Source organism: Eurytemora carolleeae, unplaced genomic scaffold, assembly GCF_000591075.1.
Source record: "Eurytemora carolleeae unplaced genomic scaffold, Eaff_2.0 scaffold1270, whole genome shotgun sequence".
NCBI lineage: Eukaryota > Metazoa > Arthropoda > Copepoda > Calanoida > Temoridae > Eurytemora > Eurytemora carolleeae.
The window spans coordinates 1-15,505 of record NW_019397738.1 but is presented as its reverse complement, the minus strand read 5'-3'; the positions used below and the strand labels follow the sequence as shown (position 1 = coordinate 15,505).

General features: G+C 32.3%; 3 protein-coding genes and 1 long non-coding RNA gene across 4 annotated transcripts in view; all 4 read left to right on the top strand.

Annotated features, from left to right (window-relative positions):
• The window catches only part of LOC111715707 (uncharacterized), a 5,394-nt gene extending 1,080 nt beyond the window's left edge, over positions 1-4,314 (top strand). The window contains exons 2-8 of the mRNA XM_023491071.1: positions 839-936; positions 995-1,065; positions 1,662-1,717; positions 3,037-3,164; positions 3,600-3,674; positions 4,000-4,059; positions 4,303-4,314. Coding sequence (XP_023346839.1) covers positions 839-936; positions 995-1,065; positions 1,662-1,717; positions 3,037-3,164; positions 3,600-3,674; positions 4,000-4,059; positions 4,303-4,314 — 500 coding nt within the window. The remainder of the gene's footprint in view (positions 1-838; positions 937-994; positions 1,066-1,661; positions 1,718-3,036; positions 3,165-3,599; positions 3,675-3,999; positions 4,060-4,302) is intronic.
• An 85-nt stretch (positions 4,315-4,399) lies between these two features.
• Positions 4,400-5,810, top strand: LOC111715706 (uncharacterized). The gene is made up of 4 exons (XM_023491070.1): positions 4,400-4,618; positions 4,928-5,078; positions 5,347-5,391; positions 5,724-5,810. Exons 1-4 carry the CDS (start codon positions 4,515-4,517, stop codon positions 5,808-5,810), a joined length of 387 nt encoding a protein of 128 aa, XP_023346838.1. The 5' UTR covers positions 4,400-4,514.
• A 319-nt stretch (positions 5,811-6,129) lies between these two features.
• Positions 6,130-8,928, top strand: LOC111715700 (uncharacterized). Its single transcript, XR_002768294.1, has 3 exons — positions 6,130-6,176; positions 7,430-7,516; positions 8,873-8,928. It is a non-coding gene; the product is annotated as an uncharacterized LOC111715700 (long non-coding RNA).
• A 6-nt stretch (positions 8,929-8,934) lies between these two features.
• LOC111715701 (coiled-coil domain-containing protein 102A) lies at positions 8,935-12,944 on the top strand. The gene is made up of 8 exons (XM_023491057.1): positions 8,935-8,946; positions 9,261-9,362; positions 10,123-10,165; positions 10,422-10,485; positions 11,214-11,282; positions 11,522-11,624; positions 12,135-12,309; positions 12,817-12,944. Exons 1-8 carry the CDS (start codon positions 8,935-8,937, stop codon positions 12,942-12,944), a joined length of 696 nt encoding a protein of 231 aa, XP_023346825.1.
• The last annotated feature ends 2,561 nt before the right edge of the window (positions 12,945-15,505 follow it).

The following is a 15,505-nucleotide window of genomic DNA, read 5'->3' as shown; positions in this document are numbered from 1 at the left end:
TAGTCACTAGACACTAGTCACTAGACACTAGTCACTAGACACTAGTCACTAGACACTAGTCACTAGACACTAGTCACTAAACACTAGTCACTAGACACTAGTCACTAGTCACTAGACATTAGATACTAGACACTAGACACCAGACACTAGACACTAGACACTAGAAACTAAACATTAGTCACCAGAAAACTAAACATTAGATACTATGTTTTCCAAGATTAAATAAAAAAGTGTAAAAACAGAAAATAAAGAACACAAGAAATTTTACTGATTTTAATGTAAGATAAGCACTTTAGTCTACAATTATCACTATTATTAATAGTTTTGTCAGACAAAAAAAAATGAGTTGACACTTTTGACGTCAGAATACAGCTGTACTGAGAGTTTATATATTCTACTTTGTGCGAGAATATATTTGCTATAGATAATAAACACAAGACACTTAGATGTTATTGTGCTCAATTAAACAATGTCTCCACCTTTTCATCAACATTACCGACCTATGATTACCCCTAAAGAGGGAGGTTAAGTTACTTTACGTCCTTTCCGACAATTAAGAAAAATAACGACCCGCTCTACAGTTTTTTGAAAAAAAATGCTCAATTTCATCTCAAAATACGATAAAATTGTGCACACCTACTTTTTCGGCAAATTAAAAATTTTACTTTCCCATGTTACCTCGACCAATTTTGCATAGAAAACATCCCTCGCTGGCCGCTGCGCTCTTGATGTTTTGTAGGCAAAATTGGTCTTGAGAACCCTCGGTAAAGTAAAATTCCCTTAACTTCTCTATGAAGTAGATTTAAATAATAAAAACCAATTGAATACATTTTCTAAGGTAAAGACGGAGGCGGCTCTGAAGGTGGAAGGTATAAGAAAATGCCACCAAAACCAAACACAAGAAAGATTTTTGGCACAATACCACAGGAAAATAAGGTACAGTACAGTAAAATAACTAAATTGTATATTTTAAAATTTTGTTGAATAATTTCAGATGAAAAGACGAGTTAATTCATGGCATAATTTGACGAATACGAGTGAAAATCTCTCCGAAAAATCGACCAGGTTGGAAATACTCAAATTTAAAGTATCAGAAATGTTCCAAAAAACCTAATTTAGGTTGCACAGCTCATTCGGACTTTCCAAAATATGGCCTAGATGTCGTCTTTATTTAGTAAAACACGATAAAGATCTTGTAACTTATATCATAATATATCAAAAATCATTTTACTACGGTAGTAGGCGATTATTTCAATTTAATAAAGACGACTTTAGATTTCAATTTTGGTTGATATCCAAGTTTTACACAGCAAGGATACACTAAAAAATGGAAACAAAGAGAAGGTTGTCAATTAAAAAGGCTTCTCTTTACTTGCTTGTAAACTTGTAACTCAAAAAAGCTAACAAAAAATTAAAACTTAAATAAAAAAGTCGTCTTTATTATATAGATAATATTGCTTACCACCGTACTCCGGTTAAATTTTTCATATACAATGCAGGCAGACTACATTTTGGAAATCCCAGAATTAGGGAAAATTTTCTTAATTGCTTTTAGCAACGTTCGAATAGTAACTGAATACCACATTGATGGAATAAGATAAAAAAGTGTTCACTTAATTGTCATATTTAAATTGGGACACCCTGTAAAATGATAATTTCAGGGATGAGAAGCGCCGGGAATTGTTTGGTTCACAACAGCTTTACTTAGAAAACACAGGTTTCAATTGTATTCATTGGAATTTTTTTCTTTTTGTCCTCCATATTCTGATTTTACCTTTTCTGTTGATAAAGTATTTTTTAAGTAAACGTATACCCTAAGAATTTTCAGAGATAGTTTTTTTTATTTTTTTAGTATTTTTGGACTTTTTAAAGGTTTCACAACAAATCTTAGAAGTTTTACAAATGATTAGTAACTGGTACGCCTTTGTAATCTCGCATCTCATTATGTTGTGCACATAGTATGAGATGCAGCAAATTGATCCGGTTACAAATTGATCCAGCCAGTTACAAATTGATCTGGTTACAAATTGTTCCGGTTACAAATTGATCCGGTTACAAATTGATCTGGTTAGAAATTGATCCAGTTACAAATTGATCTGATTACAAATTGATTCGGTTACAAATTGATCCGGTTACAAATTGATCTGATTACAAATTGATCTATTTACAAATTGATCCAGTTACAAATTGATCTGATTACAAATTGATCCGGTTACCAATTGATCTTGGTACGAATTGTTCCGGTTACAAATTGATCCGGTTACAAATTGATCCGGTTACAAATTGATCTGGGTACAAATTGATCCGGTTACAAATTGATCCGGTTACAAATTGATCCGGTTACAAATTGATCCGGGTACAAATTGTTCCAGTTACAAATTGATCCGGTTACAAATTGATCCAGTTACAAATTAATCCGGGTACAAATTAGAAGTGTTCTTTTCAAATTCTTTTCAATTTTTTTCACTAAAAAAGGAATTATGATTGAAAACGTGTTTGATTTTAATCTTCCGTCAGATTTTCTTAAGTTTTACATGAGTTAGAAGAATAAAATTAGTTTTTGCTTTCAACCTTTCAATTTGCTAAAGATGTTAAATTGATTGATTTATCTCAGAAAATTTCTCACAGCTACAAAATCCTTCACGATGTTTCTATGATTGAACCTATAAAACTGAACGAAGATGATGTTTATTCTATTATTTTATCATTATACTATTCTATTATTCTATTATTCTATTATTCTATTATATTTTATTATTCTATTATTCTATTATTCTATTATTCTATTATGGTTATCATCACCTATATAGTACAGAGTGTCCCATATCGTATTGGATCGTGAAATACTCTTAATTGCTATATCCGGTAGTAATAAGCAATAAAAAATAAAAATCTTTAAAAAAATTTGCAAAAGGCTAAAATAAAAATTTGCATTCAGAAAATTCTAAATTCGTGAAGTATCTGTGCGTGTTTCGACGTTAAATCTTGGAGATAATCCAATCTGATAATGGGACACCCTGTATTTTTAAAATCTAGGTAGTCCTAGAGTATCAAGAATACCAGAACCCTACCCTCCATCTAGAGATCCAACCCTGTTTAAAAACAATTATGGCAGCAACACCGGTATTTTCCAGAACCAGTTTGTTCAGCCTGTTGAACATAAGGTGAGTCGTGAATTATATGTACTGTGGTAGGCGATTATATCAATAAAATGAAATGAAGACGACTTCGATTTCAATTTTGATTTATATCAACCTGTTAGAGAGTATGAATATTGAATACACATAAACATAGAAGTCCAGAGAAGCTGTCAATTAAAAAAGCTTCTCTTTGATTGTACTTGTAAACGTGTAATTCGAAATAAACTTGTTAACCGTCAAACTTAAATGAAAAGTTGTCTTCATTGTATTGATAGAATCGCCTTTGCATTTATTTTTTCTTCATTTACATCTTTTTTCCATGTGAAGCCTTGTTTTATCCTGTTGTCAATTGTAAAACGCTGTCTCAAACTATTCCTTCAAAAAAAAATCTATCAAAAGTCGTATTTGTGGTTTAGATTATTCTGGGGACCAATATATTTAAACTTCTGTTTGTTTTAGTTAATCTCTCCTGAGCATTTGAGACATCACTCTCCATCGTCCAGTCCTGCCCTTAGAGCACTTGTTCACAGACAGGTATTTATTCAGTCCTGCTCTTAGAGCACTTGTGCACACACTTATCCCATCATGCCCTTAGAGCACTTGTTAAAAAGGTATTTATATATTCCTGCTTTTAGAGCACTTGTTCACAGAAAGGTATTAAACCAGTCCTGATCTTAGAGAACTTTTCATAGACAGATACTTATCCCATCATGCCCTTAGAGCACTTGTTAATAAGGTATTTATATGTTTCTGCTCTTAGAGCTCCAGTCCTGCTCTGAGAGCAATTCAAAATCTAAATATTTTTGTTCAGAATAATATTGTTTAATTAATTACCAATTCGAAAATGTTTTTATTTCAGGAAAAATATATTCATCAATTGGAAATGGAAACTGAGCTCACGAGATCCCAGCTTACACAGGTAGCTTGCAAATTGCAACCTCTTCTCATCCACGTGGAAATTCAGCCGAATGTCCACCATTTTTGCCTTTTATTTGTTGACAAAATTGAACGATGTCATTTTGCAAGGGATAAAGAAATTTCCAACAAAACCGCCATTTTAAATTTTTAAACAGAAAATTTTAATTGAATCAAATGATTTGCAGGTATTTTTAAAAAGATCAATTCTAAGTCTCTTTTAATCAACAGATATAAAATTTTTCAGTTTCGATTATAAAACTTTCATATATTTACTAAAATGAAAAATGTTGTTGATAAATAAAATTTGGTTACTTGTCTGGAAAGATTGATTAATTCTCGTACTTGGCGTTCTGTCTGTTGAATTAAACCAATTTTTTTAAAAAAGGTTGTTTTTTAAATTTTTTGGTTTAAAATTTTATTCATGTTTGATTGTTTTCTGATGAATTGATTAATTGAATGATAATTAAGATGTCAGCAGTTCTGCTTGGATTACAGGCTCTGGCAGCTGAATTTGAAACATTGCTAGAGATCAAGGAAACAGGAAATGAAAAGAATATCAGGTTCATGACAATCAAAATCATTTTAATTTTCTCTTATTTTGCCTTTTTTAACTTTTTAGTCTTTCAATATTAATCAGTTGAATAGAAAGATTTTTGACTTTTTAGACCAATGGATTTTTAACCTTTTTCGGAGCTCAAAACTTTTGATGGCTTTGATTTAAATTAATTAAAATTAGTTTCTTTAAGAGGAAGTTAGCTACAACAAAAGTAATGACAAAATTGAGAAATGAGTTAAATCGGATAGAATAAATTAAAATCAGTTTGTTTTACAATTTACCGTTTGTACAAAGTTTAAAATTTTCTTTGCAGGTCACAGACGGAGAATATGAGCAGGAGAGTTAATCCTTTAGTTGAAGTCAATCCTAAAGTAGGTGGTTTAGCTGATCCTGGATTAAAATATTTAGCTGATCCTAACCCTGGGGATTTACAGGAACTGAAGAAGCAGATGGAACAGTTACAGGTTAACATTTTTGAGGGGTTATTAATAATAATAAAACTTTGAATTTATAAAACTACTATTTTATTTATTAAAAATATTAAGAGAAGGCATTTATTTTGACTTGGTTGCATTTTTATCTAAAATGAAGAGCTAAATAATAATTCAAAAGTTTGGATTAAGATTTTCAAAATGTAGTATTATGAGGAACAATAAAGTGATAAGTTATTAATTTGTAACATAGCCACCCCCAGAATACACGTCTGAAAATAAACATGTAATTAAACCCTAGATAAGAGAAGAAGAAGCAGCGGCTCAAGTATCCAAAAGTATTCAGGTAAACAGAGAATGTTTTTTTAGATGAACATTTAAAAGTAATAAAATCTGAGTTATTGCTTAATTGGTGGAAAATTTGCTAATTATATATTTTTGCAGATTAATAAAATAAAATGTAGAAAAATTTTTACTATGGGAAAATTCAGAAATTCAGAAATTAAATACACTACCGTGCATTTAGGGAATTGAGTCTATTTTACAAACTCTGATTTTTAAATTTTTTCTGTAACCTGATGTTGTAAACCTTTGATATTTCTGTAGAAATTTCTAGTGACCCCTTATAATTGAAAGAGTAATGCTTGATTTATAGAGTGGCATGATGGTTTTTTTTAGGTTGCAGAACAGCTGAGGGCAGAGAAATCAGAGATAGAGTTTGAGGTGGCTCACCTACACGCTCAGGAATATATAGACTACATTTGAGCCAAAACTAGTGTACAAGGGGAGGAAGAAGAACCACAACAAGTTCTCCGTCCGCGCCACTTCGAAATCCTTGTCCTTCCATTATTATGTTTTTGAAGTGTCCAGTCCTTGAAGACAAAACTTTTTAATCTAGTCACGTATAAGGAATAAAATATTATTAGACTAACGCTTATCTTCGAATCCATGAGAATGATGTCAAACTTAAATCTATTATGGCTAGTACATTAGCTAACCTTTCCGATATAAAAATTACATTTTTCCCTTGAACCCCTTCCCCCCCCCCCAAAATAATCCTTATATTCAAATGTATGAATTATTAAGGTGGAAAGACAGCAGCAGAGAATACGAAATCTTATTGAAGATCAGGTATATAAGGCTTACGTTACGCAGAATATGAAGACGACCTAAAATCTTATTGAATATTAGGTATGTAAAGTTGGCATGCCTGTAAAGTTTACGTTACGCAGAATATGAAGACGACCTAAAATCTTATTGAAGATCAGGTATATAAGGCTTACGTTACGCAGAATATGAAGACGACCTAAAATCTTATTGAAGATCAGGTATGTAAAGTTGGCATGCCTGTAAAGTTTACGTTATGCAGAATATGAAGACGACCTAAAATCTTATTTAAGATCAGGTATGTAAAGTTGGCATGCCTGTAAAGTTTATGTTACGCAGAATATGAAGACGACCTAAAAATCTTATTGAAGATCATGTATATAAGGCTTACGTTACGCAGAATATATATGAAGACGACCTAAAATCTTCTGCCAGAAAATATAGTCTTTTAAAGGAAATGTATAGTTGTAATTTCAAGCTGTTTAAAGATTATTTTTAATTTGGGGTTTATCATAAAATTTACTTCCCAATTTTAAGAAACAATAAAAAAATATCAGAATTAATCACTTTACAAACAAAAAAAACCGACGACATTTTTAACATCATTGATCAGATAAAGGTTTAAAAGGTACCCAATGTATGTTTTTTTTTTAATTCTTATTCTTACGATATATCCGTAATAAAGAGAAAAATAGTTGTTAGATTAGAAAGCGAAACTTGTATTTTAACTTCAGCAAAAAAATCACTGGAATGGGATTGGTAGCCCTAAGGCCGAATTTAAAGAATTTGAGCCATGTCTCAAATTTGAGCAGCGGATCAAACAGGGTTTGTTCCATTTGAAATTGTATTCAGTGTTTTGAGATGTGAGTGGGCACTTAATCAAAACCGATTTTTGGAGGTTCAGCGATGCGTATTAAACTCTTAAAATTATGCCTCTGAACTTTAGAATTAGATACCGCTAATACGAATCGCTTAATCTGAATATCCAATGTGGAAACTTTTGATTTCTACTTAATCCGCTCTTTTTCTCTCTTTTTAGAAATCTCTGCCAGATTCCGACCAATAAGAGATCTTTCATTAAATGGCGCGCAAAATTTCAAATTTCCTGGCTTCTGATTAGCCGCCGCGGGATTCTGCATCGTCAGTTTGATTGGTTGCATTTTAGAAATTTTCCTGGGTACAAACTAAAGATTAAAATAATATGAAGATTAACAAAAGAGGAGATCCACAATTTTCCGCTCTGACGGAGATTTTAGACTCAAACGTTTTTTTCTCAGGTTTTAAAGGTAGAGCAGGAGAGAGGATTGATAGAAACAAGATGGAAGACGGAAGTGGAACAGCTGAGGCAACAAATCACACAGCAGGTGGCCATCATATTTTGATATTGTTTTACTGTACCGTTTTGCATGTTCAAATATTGTACAACTTTCTGTAGCTGCTTCGGTACTTCAAATGAATCGGAACTTACAGTGATTTCACTAAAAACTCTTGATCATTTGAAGTAGCAGACCGATTTTTAGGCAGCTAGTGCTAAAGTTTAAACAAATATATTTATAGACTAAACAGCAAAACGGTACAGAATATCAAGTTAATCATCCCATTCTCGAGATGTTTATGATTTAATGATAAAGCATGTGATATAGGGGGGGGGGTGCGGATATATATACGTGGTGTTTATTACTGTTCTCATATTTTTTTTATTTATAAACTTTCAAGATTTCAAAACTGTTCTATTGTTAAGTTTGCTTTTAATAAACTTTTTAAATAGTTTTATCCTGAAAAAAAATATAAAAAGGCAAAACGATCCGCAAAACTGATCGTTAAAACACCTTTATTTTTGCATCGAGTATATGGGTCGTGTGTTTGCATACACAAGAGGAGAATTAACAAAAATATTTAAAAAATAAATAAATTACAAATTTCTTTTCCTCGTAGGAGATAAAATTTAAAGTTATCCAATTTTAGAACCTTTTAAGGATCGTTTTAGGACCATTTTAGGACTGTTTAAGGACCGTTTTAGGACCGTTTTAGGACCGTTTTTTTCTAAATATTTTCTATCAGGGTTTAAAGTAGTTAAGGCATAGAGTGTAAACCAATCAAATATATGAATAAACAATTTAAAAATAATTGCTTTTTTAATACAATGCCAAATTCGACACTTAGAAAACGATACAAAAGGATTAACAACACAATATTACGTTTCGTTTCAATAGATACATTTTAAGTCCTAAAACAATAACATAAAATAAATTTAACAAAGAAAATTAGCGCCTTTAATCAAAATTTTCGTTTTATTTAAATGTTATGGCTGTGTGATGTAATTGCTGATTGGAAAGGATGTGGTGGTGCTTTCATTTTATCAGTTTTTGAGTCCTTTTTGGCCTACATTTTTTATCAGGGTCAAAATTTGGACTAATAAAAGAGATGTAAATGTTTTCAAATTTATTATTCAAAACATTCACTTTCCTTAAATTGTGTCGGATTTAGACCCTGACAGAAGCTGTATTCTCAGACATATTGAAAACTCTTTCCAATAATGGTTTATATTGCAGAGTGGAGAGGTTGGTACTGGTAGTGTAACTGCTCTATCGGAGAGGTTAAAGAGTTCAGAGGCTTACTAATGTCTTTTATTGTAGTGTGGAGAGGTTGGTACTGGTAGTGTAACTGCTCTATCAGAGAGATTAAAGAGTTCAGAGGCATACTAATGTCTTTTATTGTAGTGTGGAGAGGTTGGTAGTCTAACTGCTCTATCAGAGAGGTTAAAGAGGTCAGAGGCTTACTAATGTCTTTTATTGTAGTGTGGAGAGGTTGGTAGTCTAACTGCTCTATCAGAGAGGTTAAAGAGGTCAGAGGCTTACTAATGTCTTTTATTGTAGTGTGGAGAGGTTGGTAGTGTAACTGCTCTATCAGAGAGATTAAAGAGTTCAGAGGCCTACTAATGTCTTTTATTGTAGCGTGGTGAGGTTGGTATTAACTGCTCTATTAGAGAGATTAAAGATTTCAGAGGCCTACTAATGTCTTTTATTGTAGTGTGGAGAGGTTGGTAGTCTAACTGCTCTATCAGAGAGGTTAAAGAGTTCAGAGGCTTACTAATGTCTTTTATTGTAGTGTGGAGAGGTTGGTAGTCTAACTGCTCTATCAGAGAGGTTAAAGAGGTCAGAGGCGGATCTTCGGAGACAGATTCAAGACAAGGAGAAAATTATTTCACAGGTTTTTTTTTTCTTTTTTAACTTTTAAATTTCAAATTTAAATTACCACTAAGGTGTAAACTAAAGAAATTCTTTCAAATTGCAGTTCTTTTCTCCTTTTTTCTTTTCTTTTTTCCTTTTTAATATCTAAATTTAAAGTTCAATTATTTAGACCTAGATTAGTTAAAAATTAATTATCTTCGTTTTAAAACTGATCAATAGCATTCTTACATGCTCTAAACAAAAAGTAGAGTTGTGCTAGAATTTAAAAAAAACTGCGTGTTTTATAAAAGTTTTAAATTATAAATGTAAAATAATACAATTTTTGCTCTTTCGTTTCATATGAAAAGTCAGAAAAGTTTAGCTGATTTATCTCTAATTGTCAGAGCTAAAATGTTTTGTATTAGATAATCTTAATCCATATTGCTAAATCTCGGTATCCCCTGTTGACACTTTTGAATTTTTTGCTTTATCCTCTCTTTTGGATATCCCTGGTTGGTTCTGACCAATGAGATTATCTCATTAATTGCGCGCAAAAATTCTCGGCTTCTATTGGCTGTTCCGTTTCTCCAATCGACACTGATTGCTTGCATTTTAGATACTTTTCTTGATATTAATGTCAGATTCAGATTTAATTAATCTGCAGAATAATAAAAAGATGAGATTTAGCATTGATCTTGATATTTACGCTTCAAAAAATTTCAGCTCTCCGCATATTTAACAATCTCAAATTACATTAAGGAAAGAAATCTCAAAAACATTTATATTATTATTATTTGAAGGTTAGAGAAGATCTGGAAACAAGATTAGGTGCATTGCAAACAGGTAAATCAAAAGTATAAGAATTTATGGGAAAATAATGTAGCCTCCCCCCCTCCCCCCCCACCCCTCTTCCCTCCAAAAAATTGTGAATACTATCTTTATGATTATAGAAATCTCAACCGTGACTTTTTAGTTTTTTTTTCAACCAAATAGAGCATTTAAAAATAATCTAAAAAGATCATCACGTGGGTAAAAAATGTAAAATTTTAAAAAATTTAATCTCTTATTTCTACTCACTAATATTTTATGAATTGACCAGAGCTTGCTGAAGGAAATTTGTCCCGTTGCAAGGCTGAGAGAGAACTTAATTCTGCTAAACTAAGGTAATTAACTCTGCTAAACTAAGGTTATTAACTCTACTAAACTAAGGTAATTAACTTTGCTAAACTAAGGTAATTAACTCTGCTAAACTAAGTTAATTAACTCTGTTAACCTAAGGTAACTAGCTCTGCTAAACTAAGGTAATTACCTCTGCTGTACTAAGGTAATTACCTCTGTTAAACTAAGGTAATTAACTCTGCTAAACTAAGGTTATTAACCCTATCCCCGCTGGGGTACTTGAAAACCTGGATACGCTGGGGGGGGTCAATTTGACCCCCCCCCCTCTAAATCCCATGTTNGTAATTAACTCTGATAAACTAAGGTTATTAACTCTGCTAAACTAAGGTAATTACCTCTGCTAAACTAAGGTAATTAACTCTGCTAAACTAAGGTAATTAACTCTGTTAAATGAATTCTGCCATATCAAGTAATAAAGGTGTACACCATCAGGTTGAGGTCTCTTGACCCAATACTGGGGATAGCGCTAGTAAGAAAGTAAGTAACACTATCAGATTGAAAATATAGATTAGAATATTTGATTGTGTGGCAAAGACTCAATTCCTTTCTGACATGTTAATTTATGGAATAAATGACAAAATGCGAATTATATAATCTAGTTTAAAATTAAATAAAACCAACAGCTGGCAATTAATTGAGGGGTTGCCAGCTTGGTTGGAAAAAAAGGGATTGAAAAAGTTCTTTGTGATTTAATTCTATTTTCATATTTTAGATTTGAACGTGAATGTGGGGAGGTGAAGCTGGAATGTGAAAGATTACAGGCCGAGTCAAAAAGCTTCAGGTTTAAAAATATTTTTTGAGTCAAGTCCATAATAAGGTTTACAATATTTAATTAACAGTTATTTGTCCTACACTCTTTCAGAATATAAGATTGCTCATGACAACATTCTAATTAGACGTTAAAGAGAACAAACCTGGTCACTTGGTTAGGCATCTTGAACCATCTGAAATAAAGTTTCAGTGTTGCCAACCATGCTTTTGGGTGTAAACTGCTGCGTTTAATTGATAAATTTGTTATAGAGAGAGGTTGCGTGAGACTGAGGATCAGCTGTTGAAATGCCGGAAGGAGAATATTCACCTCGTGGAGAGTGTAGGAGATCTAGAAACACAAGTTCTTATACAGGTACACAGCCAGGTTGTACTGCAATATAGACAAATATAAAAGGTCAAATTTAGATGAAATGACTGGTATAATAGTGTAACTTCATAGATCCTTAATTTTGAATTATCGCCAAATTAAAAGAAACCAAATCTATTAGTTTGCAAATTTATTCTCATTAGATCTTCAGAAAAAGATATTGGTTTCTCGTTTTGTGTAACACTTGATCCTTATTACAGTATATTTTTTGATCTAGAGTTTTACATCAGTACTTTAAAAAGAAACCCACAAAGGATTATACTGTAAAGACGAACTGAAACTATAAAAATATGATGATTCTAATGTTGAATGAAGTCTTTTAATAGCTTATTTAATGTTTGTCAAATAAAGTAACAAGTTCACAGTTGCAGGAAATCATGAATATAAGGAAACAGAAAGTACAAATATTTTGTACCGGACTGTCGTCATAAACTCTCATCCTTTGTGGGTAGCACTGTACTACAATCATCTCTATTGCACTTTGACATTCTTTAGACAAGGAGCAAAGAAAGAATTGAACGTGAGGTTGCCGAATTGAAGGATGATGAGAAAAGAGAGATTTCCCATCAGATCCACCAGCTCAAGCAGGACCAGGAGTACAGGGAGAATATACTCAAGGAGCAGATTAAGCACAAAACAGAACTTATGAACAACCAGAGCAAACTTGTTGGTAAAAATTACAAATCTCTTCACATCTCTTAGCAATTCATTACAGAAAAAGTGTCATCAATGACTCACAGAGTTGTATTTTAAATTCTTTAAATCAATATCAGAGAAACAAAAGGAATAAAAACTCCAGTTCATTTACAGTACTGTGCAAGTTGCAAAGTATAAATTCAGAATACTACACCAAATGAATCTACTCCTTCCAGAGAGATAAATGTGAAAGTTAAGTGGTTAAAATAACCGGAAAGAAAAAAATATTAACTTTTGTTATTCAAGTTGCAAGATTTATTTACTTAGATAACAGTTTAAAGGGTAAAGAATTGTGATTCATTAATGGTTTGGAAACAATGAAAAAAATTGTCAGAAATAAACACTTTCTTAACAATAAATGACGATATCTTCCGGAATTTTGATAAAGGTTTAAACGTTACAGATGTCAATCGAGTATATCCTTATTTAGAGGGTTACTTGTAATTCCAACAACAGTCCCTTTAATTATGAAATTGTTCAGGTGAATTACGTCATGAATGCGAGGAGCTGACCGGACGCCTAGCTGCACAATCACAAATATGGAACAACGAAAAGAACAAATTAGGAATAAATATTTGGTTTGATAATTGTTCTCCCTTTTTGTTGTAAACTTTCATTCATTTTTGTTAAATGGGTCAGAAAGGTATTGCTGACGTACAGACAAAGAGAATAGACTTTATTTACTACAAAAAAGTGTAAAACGCCCATTTTGTTGTACTGTTTCCATGCTGCAGGTGTACTTCACATATTTGTGCTATATATAAACTTTTGGGCCCTGGAACATCACTTTTTAGAAAATCTAAAATTAATATTAAAAGAAAACCAAATTATGAAATAGGCTGGTTTCATAATTTCACATAGACTCTATGCCTTTCACTTTACAAACGATGATTTTCCGTTATAACTATAAATCAAATGAAGTTTTTTATTCACCTAATTCATTATTACCAGCTGGATTACCTCCCTGTGCAACAAATGCTGCTCTACACTTGAAACCTGGCCTAGACATCACTTCAATATCCACCCTGTACAAAACAACTATGACGCAAGCATACACTAGGATAAGAATACTGAGTGATGAAACAGTTAACTCTGCCTTACAATCTAAATTAGACAGGGAAAAAAATTGGCACCGCAAAAATTCCATCACAGACTATGCAGAAAAAATGTTTCAACAAGCCACATTAGAGAACTATGGTCAAGCAGAAATGCCTGAGTGGGAAGACCAAGCTTCCAAAAATCAATCCTATAAAAAAATGAAAACAACTGTCAGTGAAAAAGTATCTTTTGAAAACGAAACTTTCTGGAGAGAACATACAGAAACACTCATAAAACAAGGACATTTTCTCTGCCTGGCAATGCTTGAAAAATCTGACATGATCTGGAAATCTTATATGTTCAATCTGAAGAAAGGTACACTGAAATTCCTACTCAACTCCTGTTTGGACACCCTGCCAACACAAACTAACCTTCTACAATGGGGAAAATCTGCATCAGATCTCTGTAAACTATGTCTACAGGCAGGCGCTGAATTGCAAGGTAGAAGACAAGAAACTACAAACCATATTTTGAATGGCTGCAAGGTTGCACTACACCAAAAAAGATATACTTGGAGGCACAACAATCTTATTAAATATATAACTGGATTAATTGATATTGACCGATTTCTGATGTATGCCGACATCCCGTCCCATACCCTTCCAGGGGGAGGTACTGTTCCCCCCCACCTCCTTGTGACCGCAGAGAAACCAGATTTAGTAATTATCGATAGAATGGAGGAAAAGATGGATATTTTTGAGCTCACTGTCCCATTGGAAACAAATATCAAAAATGCCAACGCTCAAAAGATGAACAAGTATGAACATTTTATTACAGATATAACAACTAGGGATGTGTCTGTTCATCCTTTTGAAATCGGCTCAAGAGGATATATCTCACCATCAAATAAGGCGATTCTAAAGAAACTGCATAAGTTCTGCAAACCTAGTGTTAGTTTCAAAGCAATGTGTGAAAATCTTTCAAGCCTTGCTGTACTGTCATCTTACCACATTTTTAGAAAACGAAAAACACTAGACTGGGACCAAGAAACCCCTTTTCTGAAAACCACCTCTGAATAACTAAACTATACTCATGCTAAAAGTCTTGTATTGCACCTGTTTTTTTTGGCAAACCCTGTCAATTATAAAATGCGATATCCAGAGAAAAGAGTATTAGTTTGCAAACTTTTATATTGTTTTATGTAATTTTGCTTTAGACAAATATAAATGATAAATATAACAGCTTTAAAAAATTCGAAATTGAAATGGATAGTCTAGGGAACATACAGTATTAATGTACTCTACTGCATATAATGTGTGAACATTTACATGATTTGCACACTTTGAACTCCCTTTCAGGCTAAAAGGGACTGAAAAAATTCATACCGAGGGATTGTATAAATTCCCCTCTAATATATATTCTATTCTCTTTGCGTACAGAGTGTCCCACGAAACATGACAGTTCAAATTGGACTCGAAGATATTTGTTGATCTTTGATATTTGTGATGTTTATTTGTCAACCCAATTTTACGATCAAAATTTGTAAAACTATACTGTAGTAACCGAAAACTGTGGAATAGGAAGACGACATTAATGCAATACTAAAGAGGATTTGATGTTGTTACAAAGAAAATAGCTTCACTAGCAAGTAATTAGATCATTTATTAAGTTCAGTGGGTCTATTTACACTGCACAATTACTGTGTCTCATGTTCATTGGACTATTTAACGTCATAATTTGAGTCTAAAAGACGACTTCCTATTTCAGAGTTTTCTGGCTCTAAGCCTCTCACTGTTTGAATACCACAAATTATTTCAAAATTCACACTCTCATGTTATAAATGACTCTTAAGTGTGCACAATATAATATCTAATAAATATTTTTGGGTTTACAGTTCAAACAATCAGTGAGCTGAACCAAGATATCCAAGAGGTAAAATAAAAAATTTAAAATAATCCTTCTCACATTTAATAAAAAAACTCTAAAGTAAGTTAATTTTACAGGACAACAATTCATCATCTGAATTACCATTCTTTATCAAAATATGTTATTTTAGTCCAAAAAGCAGTTAATGATGATTAATCTTGAAAAACAAGAAAAAAAGGATATTCAGAAAAAACTCCTTAAAAAAG

Coding starts and splice junctions, on each gene's coding strand:
- LOC111715706 (XM_023491070.1), top strand. CDS start 4,515: ATGATAATTAAGATGTCAGCAGTTCTGCTTGGATTACAGGCTCTGGCA. Junction 4,619..4,927: donor GGAAATGAAAAGAATATCAG/GTTCATGACAAT, acceptor TTTTCTTTGCAG/GTCACAGACGGAGAATATGA. Junction 5,079..5,346: donor AGCAGATGGAACAGTTACAG/GTTAACATTTTT, acceptor ATTAAACCCTAG/ATAAGAGAAGAAGAAGCAGC.
- LOC111715701 (XM_023491057.1), top strand. Junction 9,363..10,122: donor AGGAGAAAATTATTTCACAG/GTTTTTTTTTTC, acceptor TATTATTTGAAG/GTTAGAGAAGATCTGGAAAC. Junction 12,310..12,816: donor CAACCAGAGCAAACTTGTTG/GTAAAAATTACA, acceptor GAAATTGTTCAG/GTGAATTACGTCATGAATGC.